This window comes from Solanum pennellii, chromosome 6 (assembly GCF_001406875.1).
Source record: "Solanum pennellii chromosome 6, SPENNV200".
In the NCBI taxonomy this organism is placed as follows: Eukaryota; Viridiplantae; Streptophyta; class Magnoliopsida; order Solanales; family Solanaceae; genus Solanum; species Solanum pennellii.
The window spans coordinates 54,639,667-54,659,640 of NC_028642.1; the positions used below are offsets into that span (position 1 = coordinate 54,639,667).

General features: G+C 31.2%; 2 protein-coding genes across 2 annotated transcripts; one reads left to right on the forward strand and one right to left on the reverse strand.

Annotated features, from left to right (window-relative positions):
- Positions 1-11,225: 11,225 nt before the first annotated feature.
- On the forward strand, positions 11,226-13,295 carry LOC107021660 (dof zinc finger protein DOF5.6). The gene is made up of 2 exons (XM_015222360.2): positions 11,226-11,426; positions 12,172-13,295. The coding sequence occupies exons 1-2, from the start codon at positions 11,376-11,378 to the stop codon at positions 12,958-12,960; spliced, it is 840 nt and encodes a 279-aa protein (XP_015077846.1). The 5' UTR covers positions 11,226-11,375; the 3' UTR covers positions 12,961-13,295.
- A 1,286-nt stretch (positions 13,296-14,581) lies between these two features.
- Positions 14,582-18,807, reverse strand: LOC107023311. The gene is made up of 2 exons (XM_015223967.2): positions 18,536-18,807; positions 14,582-18,290 (listed from the first exon to the last, which is right to left on the reverse strand). The coding sequence occupies exon 2, from the start codon at positions 18,224-18,226 to the stop codon at positions 14,819-14,821; it is 3,408 nt and encodes a 1,135-aa protein (XP_015079453.1). The 5' UTR covers positions 18,227-18,290; positions 18,536-18,807; the 3' UTR covers positions 14,582-14,818.
- Positions 18,808-19,974: the final 1,167 nt, after the last annotated feature.

The following is a 19,974-nucleotide window of genomic DNA, read 5'->3' on the forward strand; positions in this document are numbered from 1 at the left end:
ATTTATATAGGTGACGAGTGATTACTATTTATACAAGAACATCGATCTTAATAGCTCAGTTGATTCATTACCTAAATTTTTTTTATTAATGACATAATGCATGCATTGAATTTCATTAATATGACAATGATTAAATAATAAATATTGTTAATAAAAAAAAATTACACATTCATTGTCTAGTAGCTAAATTTTGCATCAATTTAAGACTTTTAACATACGATATGAGTAACATGTTATAAGCTTTTTTTTAGGGAAAATTGTATATAATAGCAAATTAATAATCTAAAACAAATGGAGTAGTTAGGGTTTAATTTAATTGTGCTCCACAGTAAACGTTTGCAAAAAATTGTCAGGTGTCTCTCTTCCAAATATCTCGCTCGCATTCTCCTCCAATCTCTCCCTCGCTTCCTCACTTTTTATACAAACACAAGTGTATAAAAATTGTTTCTAATTGTATAAAGTAAAGAAAATTGTATAAATACATATATTTTTGTTCCCCTCTCTCCCCTCTTCCAGATCTCGCTCGCCACTCTCCCAAATCTCGCTCGCCACCCTCGCCTTTCTCACTACTACAAACAGAAGCGAAATGTATAAATTGTGTTTCTGTTTGTATAAAGCGTGAGAAAATTATATATACACATGCAAGTACATATATTTCATCCTATACACTTATAATTATACAATAAAAATACTCCCCTACCTAGTTTCTTTTGCCTTTCTCTCTTTCTCATTTTATACAATTTTCAAATTGTATCTAATTTCTCTCTTTCTCGTTTTATACAATTCGATTCAATTGTATATTCCTTGTCAAGTCTCTTTTGTCTTTCTCTCTTTCTCATTTTATACAAATTCAAATTTTATATAATCATTATATACACTTATAATAATACAATTCATTTTATACACTTCGTTTTTATACAGTTCTGCCCAAGTGTCTTTCTCTCTTGTTTTATACACTTTGTTTTATACAATTAGCTTCAACTGTATATGTATAGCGAATTATACAGTTCCTATGTTTGCTATGGAGCGCAATTATGCAAACTTTGCTATAGTATACAAATATGAATTTTTTATTTGCTATATGTGAAAGTTGTCCTTTTTTTAATGCATTCACATTATATTATATGCAAGTAATTAAGTTATGATAAAATGTTATAAACCTAATAAGTTTTAATTAGCTAAAGTTGTGGCGATTTAATATTATTTATTTATATACAATATAGAAGGGTTTTTTTGTTATCTAACTATATATCAGATTATTGGATTACTAAAGATTAGTTGTTGAATTTCATGAATCATGAGTAAGAAAAAAGTTGGTAGAAATTACAAATTGACTCTTGAGTCAATGCGTATATATATATGATGTAGAAACTGTAGTAGATATGTATGTATATATATATATATATATATATATATATATATATTAGTTCTTTGATTGATTCATATATACCTAATGCCTAACCATTGCAGGTAAAAGTTATGATAAATATAATTTCATATTTTTTTATTATTTATAAGTTCAAAGCTAAAGCTACTACTTAGAAGAGATAAATGATGTTTTATTAATTAAATTAAGTAAAATGTTTGACGTTTAAAACAAATGATCCTTTATATTTATTTTGAAGTTCCCTTTAATTAATTAATGGTCCTTTTAGTTAAGGCAAACTTACATAAATATACTATAATAAAAAAATACTTATCATTTATAGCAGTAATATTTTTTTCACTTGATCACTTTTAATTCATTTATAATATAAAATTAATACATATTACAAAGATCAATTTATTATTCACATGTAATACAAATTTTAATGATGAATAATACATTTATCACACATTTTAACACACTTGTAATACAATGTGGCAATTTCTTACCAAACAAACATGATATATTTCAAAAAACAATTATAATTCATATATATTGCATACATAATTTTCACTTTTAATACATATTACATATTTAACAAAGTATTGCTATAAATAATAATAAATAAAAAATATCGCTAGAATCAATTATTATTTTTTAAAATGTATTAATTTATGTAATTTTTCCTTTAGTTAAGTGATGTCTAGTGTCTCTACAAAACCCTTTGGGCTCCCATTTTCCATTGTGAGGTCCAAGCTATCAGACCCGTTTAACTTTACTGCACTCGGCCCACAAACAAGACTATTTAAAAGTAGAAATATTGATCGGTTTATTTATTAGCTCAATTTATTAAAAATTAGACTAATATATAATCAAACTGGCTCATGAGAAATCTTGTCGAAATATTTACTTTTTTTTTTCAATTTAATATTGTTATATATAGTCATTATAAAGAGAAAAATGATTTTTATTAAGTACTAAAAATAGGTTTTTTTAGAACAACAACAAAAACAAATCATTAAGCTTATTAAAAATTGGGTTAGGCCTTAACCCATTATATAATCCATTACCTAACCCGTTTTGACCCAAGCAAATTTGGGTTGGTTGGATTGGGTCTTGACCAGACTGGTATCTTATCCCATTATGACCCACCAAAATTTGATCCAACCCATGAGCGATCGGGATAGGTGTGTATTGTATCAATAAAGATAATATATTAGGACCAATGTATCGGGACGTTGATTGATGTATGCGAAATCCTTAAATTTTAAGGTATTTTTATAATTTGAAAAATAATAGAAATATGATGTAATTAGTAAAATTTGTATAATTTTTTAATAATAAAATATATATACATATATTATACATATGTCAAGTTATTTTTAGTTTAAGTGGTTGGGGGAAATGCTACTTAGGTTAACTCTTCTATATATATTTTTTTTAAAAAAAAATAATTAGTTGTTTCTGGCTATAATTTTGATGGCGGCTAAACACACAGTTATAATTTTCCCAAAAATAAACGTGCTCTTTATACTCGTTTAATTAAATTTGTATGGACCAAAGCTTTAATTCTAGCATTTGATTTTTTTTATTTTTTTAAAAAAAAATTAAATGAGAAAAAAGACCAAAGCTTTAATGGATCACTTTTGAAAATGTGCTTGTTGGTTTAAGAGTTTGAGGCCCAAATATTCTATCCTGGAGGCCCAAAATAACTCAAATGAACTATTTGAGTAATGACTAACAATAGTGAAGTTCCACAGGATCGCTTACCATTCGACCAACTTTTCTTTGTCTGCTTTGTCTTGTATTTTAACTCTCTCTCTCTCTATATATATACTCGTCAAAATACTACATTAGAGAATTATATATCACTCAAATTTGTTGTACATTCTCTAAAATTTGATGTAAATATTTTTAATTTCGTTGGACATATTTTATTTGAAACTTAAACTAGTTAGATCAACACATACAATTTCATTAAATACATTATATTTAGTCACTCAACCTAATTGTAACAACTCATACAATTCCATCAGATACATCGCCACACGTTCCTTTATTTTAAATGTATATGATGTATCTGCATAACAACAATAATATGTCCGGTATAATAATATTAGAATGAAAGAAGAGTATAGATAGCTAGCCAAATGCTGGAAAGTTAAAATAGAGAGTATGAACACACAATTGTAAGGTCAAAACAATCTTATCAAACACTGAAAATTCAAAAAAAAATAAAATAAAATAAAAACAAAGGATACATGCATGCATATTGATAGATAATTAATTAATGTCCAAAAGAATAGAACCAAATATATATTGTAGACTATTAGGAAATAAAATTAAATACTATACAAACAATTAAATGACTCAAATGCGACAGCCTGATAGACGCACGGTCGGCTTGTCACAATTCGTGAATGGACCCACGTTGGGGTCGATTTTTTTATTTGATAAATATTTAATTGAATTATTAATATTTTATTTATATAAAAAAATTAAAAGTTTATTATTATGTAGTTTTTTTATTCATAAAATTATTTGCAAAACTTTGAAAAAACAGATTTTATATTTCTTAAATTTTATATCTAATTAAATTGCATCATATAATTTGAGACGGAAGAATAATCGGATAGAACAAGTTCACAACGGCGTGTGCAATGAAAGATTGTGCCACCGACTAGTTGAAGATTTTGTCTATTTGAACAATATTAGTCTTCGCTCATTAATTTCTTTGCGCATGTGTATATTCGATCTGTTATTTTATTGAAAATAAGTTATTTTATTATGTATATGAGATATAAAATAATTTATTTTATTACTATGATAAAAATGGTGGAATAAGTAATCTAAGGATTATTTACTAGTACTACCTTAAACTAAACATGTAACAAGATAATCCTACATTTTATACTGCAATTATTATACACTATATCTCATGCCAAATGATTTCTTAGGTATCTACCTAACACTATATTTGTATCATTGTTACCTATTGTATTGTATTGTATTGTATTGTTACTATATCAACAATGTTTGTTTTGATTGTTACTTAAAATATATTGTATTGTATCGTTAAATTTCGTTGTTACATAACAATGAAAATTCCTATTTTATGGAACAACCAATTTGGTGTGTTCCCATTGTTACTTAATATCTTTTTTCAATTATATATTTATATAATATTTCAAAATACTATTTTACCCTTTATCTTAATTCTTTAAATCTAGTCAAACCTCCTACCCTAGAATAATTAGGATTTTTTAGTAAATTTATAAATTACAATACAATACGATACGATCAAACTAAACAATTAAAATGTTATTAAAAAACAACAAACAATACAGTCTAGCCAAACATTATATCTACCATACAATACAGTACGATAGAGTACAGTACAATATAATAGATTATGAAACAATGAGTAACAATGATCTAAATAAAGTGTAAAAATTACTACTAATAATTCAAACTATTTCATACTTTTAATTAGGGAATTTTTCATAACCAAACAAAGTATACGAATAAAAAAGAAAAGGAATGTCACCAATCACGCTATACAATCCTATCTACAGAGTCGACAATATTCAGTAATTATTTTTGTCATCTAAAAGTTTTATTTGGTATAATATATTCAGAATTTCAACAAGTTATATTTCTTTTTTTTTAAAAAAAATTGAACACATATATACGTGGCTATAATTATTTGGAAGTATAAAAATTAGTGCTATAAAAGTGGATGATTTGATTTTATGTTCAGACTTCTTTGTTACTTTGATTAATATGATTGTCCAATTCATACTAGTCTGTTAGTCCATCAATCAAAATCACTGTCGCAAAAAAGAACCAAAAAAAGAATTTAGTACAAATCGGTGTTAAGTTATATTGATAAAAATGTTAATAATTTCTAAATAAACAATCCAAAACGTCATTAATACTCTCAATAATCACTTAATAATATGATTAAATGTATATATTTCCACTTTATAATTTTGTCATATGATTAAATAGCATATTTTAGATCACATGACAAATACATACTCAAGAGTCTTTTAACACACACTCTTTCTTAAACAAAGCACTGTGTGTCCATATAATTAAAAGAGTAACATTTGGATTTGGCAAATATAAAAAATATATTTGTATGTTATATTTATAGTTTGTATAATATAATTATGCTTTATAATTATTTTATGTTTACTATAGTGCATCAGATTTGTATACATAGCAGACTGACATAATTGTATCTATGTAACTAAAATGTATATATATATCAATGATTGTGTTTGCATATCTGCATAAAATTTTAAATTTGCATACAATGAATCGAAATAAAATATTTGTATATCAAACCTCGCGTGCTTGCTACAGCACAAAATATACATTGGTAAATTGTTTTATATAATGGCTTAGTTTGGTTAAAAGATCTTGTAAGAGGTTTTAACCAAACTAAGCCATTATATAAAGCCATTCACCTAAATAATATGTTTTTCTAAAATTTTACAAAACTAGTATAAACGTATCCCACAGTAACGTTTTAGGATATATTTTATTTTTTTAAAGTTGATGGCGTCAGATTGATATATGTTACTCAAAGTAACGTTTTACTCCTAAAACGTTACTCACAGTAACGTTTTAGGAGTAAAACGTTACTGAAAATAACGTTTTAGGAGTAAAACGTTACTTACAGTAACATATATCAACCTAATGCTGTTAGTTTTTAAAAAATTAAATATACCCTAAAACGTTACCGTGAAATACGTTTATACTAGTTTTGCAAAATTTTAGAAAAATGTATTACTTTGGTAAATTGTTTTATATAATGGCTTAGTTTGGTTAAAAGATCTTGTAATTTGTATAATTTGTGTTCGTATAGAGAGAGAAAAAGAGAAAGGCAAAACAGAACTGCTGGGGAAAGATTTGTATTAATATGATTGTAAGTTTATAGAATGAAAATATATATATATTTTACATATAATTTTCTCTCGTTTTACATAAACACAAACGCAATATAACTTCGTCTAAGTATTTGTCATACTCCTATTTTATTAAAAAAAACCCGATGTGTATCAAAATATTCTTGGAATAAGAATAAAATAATAAAACTTTTGTTGGCAAAGGAATATAATATGGTCCCAAACAAAACCAGGTCCATTCTTTTTAGATTCGATGAGCCAACACACAAGTTTCAAAATTTTAAAGATATCAAACATTATATTACACATAGTCAAAGTAGTATTAATGATAAAAGTATTTCACATGCATGCATATATTATATGGTCCAATAATATAGTTTTCATGCAAACTGCTCATAAAATATTCTCTTACTTTTTCTTTCATTCTCTTTATATTATTTTGCATACCATGCAACGACAGTCTTGCATGAGAAGAAAGGCAAATTAAATCATCATTTCATTTTACCACATCTATATATATATATCAACAACTTTTGGGATATATATATATATGGAAGGTGCTTCAAATTAAAATGAAAGTACATTATGATATTGATTTCTTAGACGGTCACTCAATTAAGATGGAGTAGTTATTAACTTAGATGTTTTAATTTATTATTATTTCAATTAGTCGAAATGACCGTTTTAGGAATCAAACTCATGAGCCATGCATGACACTATGAAAGGATTAGTAGTACACAGCCACAAGCGGGGTTAAGGGTTCGAAATATATTCGACTTTAATTGAAATTGTTGTAACAATTTCAAACTTTGGACAAGATCTATTACCCTGTAATATTTAATAGTGTATTTTAAAGATATATAGATGCTCACGTGGATATAAAAAATATTACATCACTATAAATAGTAACTTGTCCAGCATGGACACTTATGTATCTTTTGAAATACACTACTACCTCCGTCCATATTTAATTGTCATGATTTCTATTTTTAAGAGTGAAACTATAGAAACTTTGACTAACATTTTACGATGTATTATTTCATCATATTGATATGAAAAAAATTATAATGTATAGTACTTTTGTATAGTTTTTGAATATCTAAATATCTTATTGAAAAATATCAAATTAACGTAGTTTAATTTAACTTTGAAAATTAGTTAAATTAACTTTTAAAAAGTGCAACGTGAAAAATAAAAATGGACGAAAAGAATATTAAATAGTGCATGGAGTAATGGATCCTGCCCACTGATAAGAAGTATTACAACAATTCCAATCAAAATTCAAATTTGTTTCAGATATTTTTCCCGACTAATATTAGTAAACTCCTTATTGTAATTATATTACTGTTGTCAAGGGAATAAGAAGCATTAAGAATCAAGATTCATGTAATATACTTGCACTTATAAATATTAATTCAAGAAAAAGTTTGGCTATTTTCCAATCAAATTCCTTAATTAATTTGTTGTAAAGAAAGGAATTAATGAATATTGAGGACACCAAAAAGTATTCTTCCTAATTTAAAAAGAGAATATTTACACTTCTTTGTAGGGGTGGGTATTCGGTATTTCGGTTCGGTTCGGGTTTTTTTTCGGTTTTTTTGGTTTTCAGTTTTTGTAAATTGTGTACCGAATACCAAACCGAAATATTTCGGTTCGGTTCGATTTTTTATTTCGGTTTTTTAATGGGCCTGCACCTGGCTGCTGCCTGCTGCTGTCGCCGGCAGCTGGCTGCTGCTGCTGCTGTGCTGGGCTGCTGCTGCTGCCTGCTGTGCTGGGCGGCTGCTGCTGCTGCCTGCTGTGCTGGGCGGCTGCTGCTGCTGCCTGCTGTGCTGGGCGGCTGCTGCTGCTGCCTGCTGTGCTGGGCGGCTGCTGCTGCTGCCTGCTGTGCTGGGCGGCTGCTGCTGCTGCCTGCTGTGCTGGGCGGCTGCTGCTGCTGCCTGCTGTGCTGGGCGGCTGCTGCTGCTGCCTGCTGTGCTGGGCGGCTGCTGCTGCTGCCTGCTGTGCTGGNATAATATGTACCGAAAACCGAACCGAAATATCAAAAATACAAAAAATTAAACCGAATACCGAACCGAAAACCGAAATACCGAAACCGAAATTCTGAAAAATTTCGATTCGGTTTGGTGTTTTGGTTTTCCGGTGTTTATGCCCACCCCTACTTCTTTGAAGCCTTATCCAATGTCATGTGCGACATTTTGATTAAATTGAATTTGATGAGATTTTACATGTTATGGGTTCTTAAAAAAGTATATATTTGAACTTTATTTATATAATAAAATCTCGAAATACATATATTAAAACATATATCATTAGTCAGTTTCAATTTATAAGATTCATTTTTTTTTAATTGATTTGAAAAAAATAATATATTGCTATATTCAGTAATAATTTAACTTAAAAATGTTTATTTTACTCTTACAAAATGATTTATAATCATATGAACATAAATTTCAAATAATATTTTTTTTTTAAACTCTGTATCAAGTTATCAGACGAAATTACTATTTTTATTTTGAGCATCTTCATGATGATCATGTGATTTGTACTTTCAACTTTTGTTAAATATATTCTAGGAGTATCTTACACGTTATTTTAAAGATAGCAAAAACTTTTGGTATTTTTTTAATTTTATTTTTTTACTATGGCCCTTTACTTATTAGAACTTTAGCGGATTTTACGATCGATGCTTGATTTTCTTTTGCTTTTTTTTTCCCTCCTCGATTTTCAAACACAAATTTGATCATAAAAGTTGTGAATTTTCTCTTTTTTATTAACAAAGAAAAAAAAAGGGACAAAGTAATGATGAAATTGGTCCTAATAACATGTGATGAAGATATCTTTTTTTTTCTTCAAATTGTTCTCTCTTTTTGTCATTTGGCTAAAGAAAGTAACATGGAAAATTTCCTCTTTCTTTTTTCAAGCTTGGGTAATAGTATAAGATTAATTGGAAAAGATGAACTAATTATTGCTATAGCTTTTCAAGTCACTTTCCTATACCAATTTTAGGGTTCTAAAATTGTGGAAGGCTTAGGGGAACCATTTATTTTATTTATCTTTTTGAAAAGCACAAAGGATATGATATTATATCATTATCACTATATTACTTTCCATTTGTTTTTTTGAAAACACTTGTAATTATATTCTTTTTAGCGCGGGCTAAATTTCATGTGTGGATTATTCGGTATAACCAGTGAAGTGCGAGCGCATAAATTAGGAAAGATAAGATTGAAAATGAAGTTATACGAGATAAAATTAGAAAAATAATATTGTAATGATTTGAACATGTAAAGAGGAGGTGCATAGAAGCAGTAGTAAGGAGGTGTGAGCATGTGACTATAGTAAGTGATGTGCGAGCACATAAATCAGTTTAGATAAGATTAAAAATGAAGTTATACGGAATAAAATTAAAAAAATAATATTGTAACGATTTGAACATGTAAAGAGGAGGTGCATAGAAGCAGTAGTAAGGAGGTGTGAGCATGTGACTATAGTAGGTTCAAATAAACGTAGAGGTAGGTCAAATAAAAATTGGGGAGATGTGATCAAACATGACATGACACATTCTTTACTTAAGAGACAGAAAGAATTGAAGGTCGAAAATTGACATAAAAATATATTGTCTCCGTCTCATTTTAAGTGACGCTCTTTCCTTTTTTTTCTGCCAAATAGAATGTCACTTTACAAAAATTAGAAGAAAAAAAATTAAAATTCCTTTTTTACCGTTAACGTAATAATTCACCCACAAAAATATATAAAAATTCTTTTATATCACAAGATTCAAATGTCTCTAATTATTTTTACTTGATAAGTCAAAGGATTTTCCACGTAAAATGGAACGGAGGAAGGGAGTAGTCGATCATCTTGTCCTGTATTAATCACATTTTAATGATCCCCAAATTTGATATTTGTGTAAAAAATGATCTTTTATAAGTTTAATGTAATTTCTTTGGATTACTAAAGTGATTATTAGCAACTTTATCACGTAAATCATGATAAATCTCGATATGATTGACTTCATGGTATACACCTAGCTATCCTATTAGTTTATTCACGATTCATATCGAATAGCCATCATTTTATTAATACAAACAAAAATAGATAGTACGACTTCATGTCATATTCAAATCTAGTTATCTTGGAATATAAATTCATAATTCATATTAAATCATTGTGATTTCAACATTACTAACAATGAAGCAAGTGTACGTTATATCCAGTGGCGGAGTTAGAATTTTATTTATGGGGTGTCAAAATATTAAGAAATAAAATCGTATAGAAGCTAAAAAGTGTCAATATGTAATATATATATACACAAAAAATAATTTTCAGCTACATAATGCAATTTTTCGACGAAGGGGTGTCGATCGACACCCCTTAACTATATGTGGCTCCGCCACTGGTTATATCATACATGCGATCACATTGTTCGAGTAAAAATGTTGTGATTTTCTTTATTTCTTATATGATCTTGAACAATTAATTCAACATCGTTACCAACACCATATATGGTCATTAGAAATGACACGTCATACAAGAGAATATATGCCTTGCTTGTAAGAGTCGAAGTAGAAAAAGGGTCCATACTATCTATTGGGCCCCAAATTCTAACCCGGGTCCACAATTTAGAGTGTCGTTTTTGTTTTTGAAGCCCAATTTGGGCCCATTATCCCTTTACTCTTTATCGAGGACCCAAATATTCTCAATATAACTGTCACCGTCTGATGTATCTCACCAAACCACAAATCCAAAGTTGACAAAATCACAGCCGTCCAAATCTCCTTTATTGATGATAATATATACAGTCAAGTTTAACCCAATGTGGGCCCTGTTCAATCAACAGACAGTGGGCCGACAAAACATAGGCCCACATAAGTTGTCCTTGTCCCCACCACATAAGGCCTTTTTCTTCCTTTATATTCACGTTCTTAGCTCAATTTTTTTTTCATTTCTCACTATCCATTTTGGATATACACTGATATACATATTATTATATATAGTTGTAACAAAGAAACTTTGTATTTGAAATATTTTAGTTACATATTGTTGAAAGTTTGTTCTTTTTTACTAAATCAAGTTGAAAAAAAAGTGTACTAATGGGGATCACTTCTTTGCAAGTTTGCATGGATTCATCTAACTGGCTACAGGTTTGTGTTTTACTAAATTCAATGTTACATTTTCATGTTCCTTTATGGCATTCACATTTTGATGATTGAAGTTACTTTTGCAGGAGTATATATAGTCTATTATCTGATTAAACAATTACGAGATATTTTGGCATTCATTTTTAGCTATTTTTGTACTTTCTAGCACTATAAGAAAACCGTGAATTACATGAGGTTTAGTATGAAAATTCACAGAGAACTTATTTTCCTGAAAATTTTCATACTGATTTCTTCGAAAATCCCCATATAATTCACAGTTTTCTCGTAGTGTAGTAGACCTAAAGGTACATCTCCTGGAAAAATGTTGATGCATGCCTTCAAAAATAGTGCATATTTAAACGATCTGATATGAATGCTTTAACATTTTTTTGAGAGTTTGTGACAACATAGTTCTTTTTTCTTTCCATATTGTTTGGATGCTTCAAAATCTGTTTTTGACTAACCCCAACCATCTAAAGTTAGTCCACCGTCTCAATTTATTTTACTTAATATGAAATTTAAGAAAAAAAATAGATTTTTGAAATTTGACATCTAAGACATGTAATAAATGTTCATGCAGCTATGAATTATTTTATTAAAGGTTAAATTAAATAATCATTTTATAATTAATATAGAAATGTGTCTCTCTGAAATATTCTATGCAAATAGATTAATATTTTTTAATAGTCTGAACAATATTTTCCTTTTTTTTTTCTTCTAACTTTTACTTATGTGTTTCTATTGTCAGGACACAATTCCCGAGGAAAATGAATTTGATTCATCTTCATCTCCATCAGGTGGTGACATTTTCACATGTTCAAGGCCATTAATGGAAAGAAAATTAAGACCACAACATGATAAACCTATAAATTGCCCTCGTTGTGACTCAACACACACTAAATTTTGTTACTACAACAATTACAGCCTTTCTCAACCAAGGTATTTCTGTAAATCTTGTAGAAGGTACTGGACTAAAGGGGGAACTTTAAGGAATATTCCTGTTGGTGGTGGATGTAGGAAGAACAAAAAAGTATCTTCAAAGAATTCAAAGTTGTCTAATGACAATATTACCCCTCATGTTGAATCATCTAATAATTATCCTGAAATGTCTTTTTCCCACTTTGGTAATTTTATGGGAAATAATAATATGTTCATGCATCATGCACCTATTGATTTTATGGATAGTAGCAAGTATCAAGCTTTGGTGGGGACTACGAGTACAAGAAATCAAGATTTTCTTGGGAATGTCAATGTTGGTAGTACTGGTCTGATCGATGGTTATGGTGAGATGGATATTTCGAGAATCGGACCACATTATAATGGAGGGTTTTGCTCTAGTGCATTTGGGTTGCCTAATATGGATGGAAATATAATTAATTATGAGGGACAAAATATAACAATGGATGTTAAACCTAATCCAAAGATTTTGTCACTTGAATGGCATGATCAAGGTTACTTCAATGGAGGACTAGGAACTTGGAGTGGATTGATGAATAATGGTTGTGGATCAACCGCGACGACGAATTCGTTAGTATGAGAATTAAATTTAAATCAACAAGGCTTACGATCAAGTGATATCGTTAGGTGTTTGGTTTAATTATCGTCATAGCACTAAGCTAAGTTACTTTCACTTTAGTAACTACTTAATTTTTAATTTATGTTTGTTAATCTCGTGTTGTAATCATGAGTGGTTGAGATTATCTCAGGTATAATTGTTAGTCCTTAATTATCACTTATGTACTGGTTTTGTACTGATCAATATTCCTCTTCTTTTTTTTTTTGTGAAGGATTTTGCTTTTAGTTTAATTAATTAAAGTAATTAGGATGTTAAGTATGAATGGGGTATTTGTAAAAGCTGTTTAATTTCGACCATGACTTACTCTTAAATATTCACAAGTTTTTGATTATTCACATTTGTAATGTTGCAAATCTTGGTCAGCTAGCACTTTATATAAATAATAATGCTAGGGTTGAGAAATTCAAAGTTGTAAGGCTCGTTAGATTTGAACAAATATCGAGGAAGATATTATTTACTATCTTTTGCTCGTCTGAATTTATGTGATACTATAAAAAAGACTCGTAATCTAGAATAAATTTTTATTTTTCTTTTTACACAAATTAAAAATAAAAATATTTCACATAAACTAAAACAAACTCTGAAAAAAAGAAAAAGTGCTGAGTACTTGGATATGATACGGTACTAACAATTATTTTAGCATCATATTTATTTTTATTTGTTTGGTGAATCAATTATTGGTTTGGATGTTTTTGGAACTTTGGAGTTTGGACTAGTACTTTTATGACAGTAAAAGAGAGAAAATAATCATTTTTCAGTTCATTACGTAATCAAAAAGAGTCGAATAACGTCAGGGTAAAATTTTGGTGACATTATTAGTTTTGTAGGTGAAATTTCAGTAAAACGTCATCTAAAATATTCAAGTGCAGGAGTAAATAATACGAGAAAAATAATTTAGAAGAGATGATAAATCTCTGGCATAATGTGGATATGTATAGACAATTTCATTATAATTTTTTTTTAAAATTAGTGTCTCGCAAACATTAATTAATTTTATTTCTCACTCAATATTCAATACCTATATTGAAACCAAACTAAATTCGAAAGTCTCACATTGAGAGTAATCCCACAATGAGGGTAAAGCCCTCCCCGACTCCAATTTAAAACTCCATGACAGTTATTTTTCGAAAACAAAACCTATAGTGATCACTATCGTCAAGCAATTTTCAAAGTATACTTTGCGTTAAAGTAGAAAGTTCAACAAAACGCAACAATTTTATAACAAAAATATCGAAAAACATGCTTTTCATGATCTTCAACAATTGCTTCAATTTGAAACAGAAGCATTAGCTGAAACAACATATACTTTCACTATTGAAAAGGGCATTTGCTGTACTATAGATCTTCCCTGCCTAATTTGGCAGGTGTGAGCATCACACACTCGGTTTTAAACCGAAAAAAGAGTACGTTGCAATCAACGTAACATAAATATAATATGGTGAACCCTCAAAGGCTCAAACCATTGAATTGCATAGAGCAAAACGGATATTGACGATTCGTATAATCGACTCCCATCTTTTGAGTTAAGATGAAGTTGATTATACTTTATAAACATTTCTAATCCATGCAGACAGAGAGAAAGTAAGGCATTGAAGTTGTCCAACATCCATTCAATAAAGAAGGCAACACAGCTCAGTAACACACAGAGCAGTAGCCCAGGAGAGAACAGATCCAGCAATTCTACAGAAAATAAAAAGCGAGCGAGGCGAGATAAAACACAGGGTTCTCAACAACAGTCGTTAGCCTCTCGCATAAATATCCTAATTAATTAGATTCACAATTTCAATGATAACTAAGGAACTACAGCTTTTATTATCAACTACGACGAAGAAGAACCAACCATGGTGCTTACCTTTTCCAAGAAGCCTTTCACCTCGCTTTCCAACTTGGCTTTTATCTCGGGGGAAATATTATCACCAGCCTTCTCAAGCATTGTGGTCATCGACTCCAGATTCTGTTTTATCACAACCAGATCAGGTCCCTCGCCATTTGAAGGTACTGCTCCAGAAAGTAAAGCTGCGGGCTGAGAAGTTGAAACATGACGGAGACGATAACTGACAAGGGAAGGTCCAAATGGGTTTCTGCTTTGTAAACTCTGCAAGGCTTCCATAGCATCACTATCCTTTGCAAAGACCACCTGGGCAGTAGAATCATTAAGGTACAAAGTTTTGGATTCCTCTAACGGACCAAAACTGGCAAAAGTAGCACAGATATACTCTTTAGAAGGCACTGGTGAACCCGGCGTAAAGTATAGCAGAAGAGTGTTCTGATCTCCATTAGGATTGGGTATCCCAATGGCAGCAGATTTAGTAGCTCTTCTCCTTTTTTGCTTGGGTTTAGCTTGACCTGAGACAGAACTCATTTCTGTGACCTCCTTTCCCTTCAAATTCGGATCGGTGACCTGTCCATTCAAATCTGGTAGAGCTGAAGAAGTATTCTGAATAATTAATGCTTTCTCCTTCCTTTTCCGTTTCTTGCCTTCTCCTTTTGCAGACGAAACCAGACCGGTGATCTGTGAAATATTTGGTAATGAGCTGCCTGCAGCATGAATTTCATTGGCATTTGGTTGTCCAGCAAAAAGTTCAGCATTCGGGAGGGAAGACGCCCCCTGTACCCCCAACATGTTATCTGGTTGAGGACCACCTTCCAAGGGTAACGAGCCGGTCACTTCCACACTTTTCAGCATTGGAATGAACTGGGTGTTCCCTTTGCTCAGATCTGGCAGATTCTCAGAAACCAACTCTTCCTTCTTCCTCCTCCTCCTCTTAGGCTCAAGTTTACCTTGAGTAGGAGCAGGACCTATAACCTGCATATTTTCAACTGACAAGCCCGCGTTGTTTCCATTCAAGTCTGGTAGTCCACCTAATATCCCAATCTCATTATGAACCACAGCTGCAATTGCCGCCTTCTTTCTCTGTCTGTGAACTACTCCTTTTTTGAGTGTATCAGGTTCTGTCTGTACAGAATCAATCAGGGGAGAGCCATTCATACTGGTACCATCTGCAGTCATCCTAGGTAAGTTGGTTTTAGAGCTAAACTTGGGACCAGTTGCATTTATTCCATCACTTTTCTTTCCACCTCTCTTCTTGGGGAGAACATTGGGAGGAGGCTGTCTTTCTACTTGCAGATTATATCCTCCTGAGGCCAAACTATTATCAGACTGAAAAGTTCCCGGACACCCCAAAGTAGCTTCCTTGTATTCATCTATCTGAACGTCAGGATCTCTGAATGCTCTAAAACTCAAGTAAAAATCCCGGATTGGAATGGAACACGTGCTTTGAATAGGAAAGAAGCAATCACGAGCTGTCTGATGGAGTCCTTGGAGCATTTCTGCCGAAGAGACAGCACTGAAATCTGCATTATTGCATATATCATTGTCATTCACAGATTTCCTCGATTTCCTTAGAGAGGTCTTATTACTGCTGTTACCAATTGGAGTGGAGACCATAGATGGATTGGAGGATCTCTTTATTCCACCAGGAGTAACTTCCTCGCAATCTTCAGTTTCATCTTCTCCCTGGCCAAGTGAATTCTTACGGGAGGCCCAACTGTTTACATAAGGATATGACAGGTACTTGCTCTTCTTCCGTTCTCGTGACTCAAAACCTTTTTCAGATTTTCCTCCGGCATTTTCATTCGAGATCTGTGAACGGGATATCATGCTCCTCGTTCCTCTAGGAGACTCCAATGAGCCAGACAGCTCCATCTCAGTCATTTTACAATCATCAGTACCACTTCTACAGCTCTTAAGGACACTATCACCACTAGACAGCTTGTCCAGATCTTCATCCTTGCTTGCTGATATCTGATTACTTGTTGGCCTGAGTTTGTACAAAGGCAATTGCTTATGGCCTATTGAACTGTAAAAGGCAGATAGACAACTCTCAGCAACTGTGAACTCAATATCACTTGGGCTACGAAGACCCAAAGCACGTGATTTGATGAATTTGAGAAATTTTGAAGGCTCAAATTGAGATGCCGAAAAAGCACTACCCCCATTCTCATCTTCCTTTGAAGGAACATTTTGAGCAGCAACTTGATTTTCTTTTGAAAAACAAGAACAGGTCATCTCCTGTTTCACGCGCCTACCATACTCGCCCAAGGCCTTCTCTATTGCACCATAAAAGCTTCTAGACTTATTCTGGCGAGACATCAGCTCAAAATACTCTATAAAGGGCTTTAACTGGAATGGACGGCACCAAACAGAACTAGTGCTACCAAAATGCTTAACAAAGAAACCATCCACTTGATTACACTTCCCAGCATCTTTCGATGTTTGCGGATCACAAATCATTCCCGGCCACCACAAGTCAGTCTTCATTTTTACCCATACTAAGTCACCCACAGCAAAAGTGTGTTCTTGACTATCACTGACATCACCTTCTGCTTCATTCCCATTGACACCCATAGGGTTGTCAGTTTCCATGTAAAATGTGCAATCTGGACCAAATACATCCACTGTCAGAGAAATACCATCTCCAGAAACTTCTATCTTTGTAGGAGAATCATTTATGTGCACCTTTGACGTGTCCATATCTTCCACAGCATCAGCCACACCAATTTTCTCAACCCTATTATCAAGAGACTCATTAAATTCAGCACCCGATTCTTGAGTTTCATGTTTCAAAGTCCCTGCTTCCATCATACCATCAAGTGTAACATCCTCGTTCGCCAGGCCAAGTGCCTCTAAATCAATAGTATCATCCACATCTCCAAACTTGTTCTCGATCTCAACTCCCTCAAGATCATTATAATCATCCACATTTGCAAGCTTATTCTCACTCTCAACTGTCCCCTGCCCATCAACTAGCTTCTGCTCAGTATCAACACCCTCCAAACCATTATTATTATCCACATTTGCTAACTTTTCCTCACTCTTAACTCCCTCCGAATCAATGTGATCATATCCATCCACTAACCTCTCCTCACTCTTAACCTCTGAATCAATGTTATCATATCCATCCACTATCTTCTGCTCAAACCCCACTTCCATTAACTCTAACTCAGTTCCATCAACCACATTTGCTATATTCTTGTGCACATTAGCATTTCCAACACCTGATGGAACCTCTGTCACTGTGACCAATTCAGAAACAGCACCACTCTCACTTAAGCTAGATACAACAGATACCTTTTCTAGGGTTTTACCATCTGGGGTTTGGCTTAAAACTGGTTTATAATCCACAGAACCCTCCACTAGGGTTTCTGAAATCTTCTGTGTTTCCATTACTAACAAATACCTTAAAAGTCTCAACTTCACCACAAATCAAAAGCTAACCCTCAGTTCATCTCTGGATTAAAATTAAAAAACAAAACAGATATAAGCATACAACCAACAAAAATCAAGAACAGAATTCAAAAAAAAAAATAACTCTTAAACCAGACGAAAGATATGAACTTTACTGTAAACAAACAAACATACACATCAAGAATGACAAATTAACAAAACCATTAAACAGAACTTAGAAAAAAAAGGTTAAAGAGATCTGATCAGAACAAATCAAGTAAAAACAGAAAAAGGGTATGTGATTTTCACCTTCTTTCTCTGTTCTTCTTCTGCCACAGCAATCAAAAGGGGTGTTCTTTCTTGTTTTGTGGTATATCAAAATGGGGTTTTTTTTGGGTTAAATCTTGTGGATTTCAGTGTGTTTTTGTGTTGTATGTGAGTCGGTGTTACAGCTCTACTTTAGCCTAACAAGTGAGTAGCTTCACCTAAGTGACACTTCTTGAATTGGGACAATTTTGTTCCATTTTGGAATTGGATTCCTTCTCTTAAACCTTAAGATATTTTTACTCTCTCCTAGTACTTTTTAAGGCTCGTTTGGTTTTTATGCATTGTACATGTATAAATTAATGATGTTTTTTATCTTACTACATGACTTTTGTCCTTTTTGATTTTATAAAATATTATTGTTTTGTAATTATCATAGTAATAACATGACTTGTTTTAAATCGAAAGTTTAAATTTTGTGATCAATTAAATATTTTTACGTAAATGAAATAGAAGCTTAAACTCTATGATCAGTCAAATATTTTTACGTAAATGAAATAGCAGTGCATGGTAAATTCCACGTATCAATATTGTTTGTGTTTTAAAAAATTTTGACACGTTATATATTTTGTAAAAGATTCAACTTACTATAAGGATTAATATTTTGAGATTTGAAGTAGTATATATGGAATATATATATATCGGTGTACTTATTCTTATTTTGTCGTTTTCGTATAATGAATGTGGAAAATCTTATCTTCTTCGAGTGAATTAGTAACTTTTACTAATGTTTTAACTATTCAAAATTATAACTTTTAATCAAGACTTTAACACGTAAATCTTGTGCTTTTTTTAGCGATAAAATCAAGTTTACGAATACAAATTAAAATAAGAAACTGAAGAGAGTGAGGAGGGAAACAAAGATAAAATATGTGGTGGGGGAAAGTAAATATTAGTCACTACCCAACATCAGGTGATATTAGAAAAACGCGATAACGATAATTAATTCATCTCTTTTTACACGCTAATTTCCCTTTCTAATTGCTTTCGTGGAAGAATATATGCTTAGATAACATTCAGGAGACTCATAAAATGTTTTTGTCGTCAACTATATCGAAATGAAATTAAAAGTGATGGATATTTGGCCGTTTATCCGGAAAAAGGGTTATAAAAGTTGAAGTGACCTAGAATGATTGCCGACTCAAATTAAATACAATATTCTCAAAGGGTCAAATTACTATTATTATATTCATTTCATTTTGTTTGGTTGATATTGTCGACTTAGATAATGTTTAATAATTATCGATTAAATATTTAATAATTATTAAATTAACCTCTTTTTTTTTGGGAATTTTAAATTTAATTATTACTAGTACTTTAGTAGCATTGGGAAATAAAAATATTTTTTTCTTAATTTGCTAAAATAGACAGGTAAAAATGGATCTATTTTTAATGTAAGAATCCAATAAAATAAAACGGAAAAT

Coding starts and splice junctions, on each gene's coding strand:
- LOC107021660 (XM_015222360.2), top strand. CDS start 11,376: ATGGGGATCACTTCTTTGCAAGTTTGCATGGATTCATCTAACTGGCTA. Junction 11,427..12,171: donor ATTCATCTAACTGGCTACAG/GTTTGTGTTTTA, acceptor TTCTATTGTCAG/GACACAATTCCCGAGGAAAA.
- LOC107023311 (XM_015223967.2), bottom strand. CDS start 18,226: ATGGAAACACAGAAGATTTCAGAAACCCTAGTGGAGGGTTCTGTGGAT.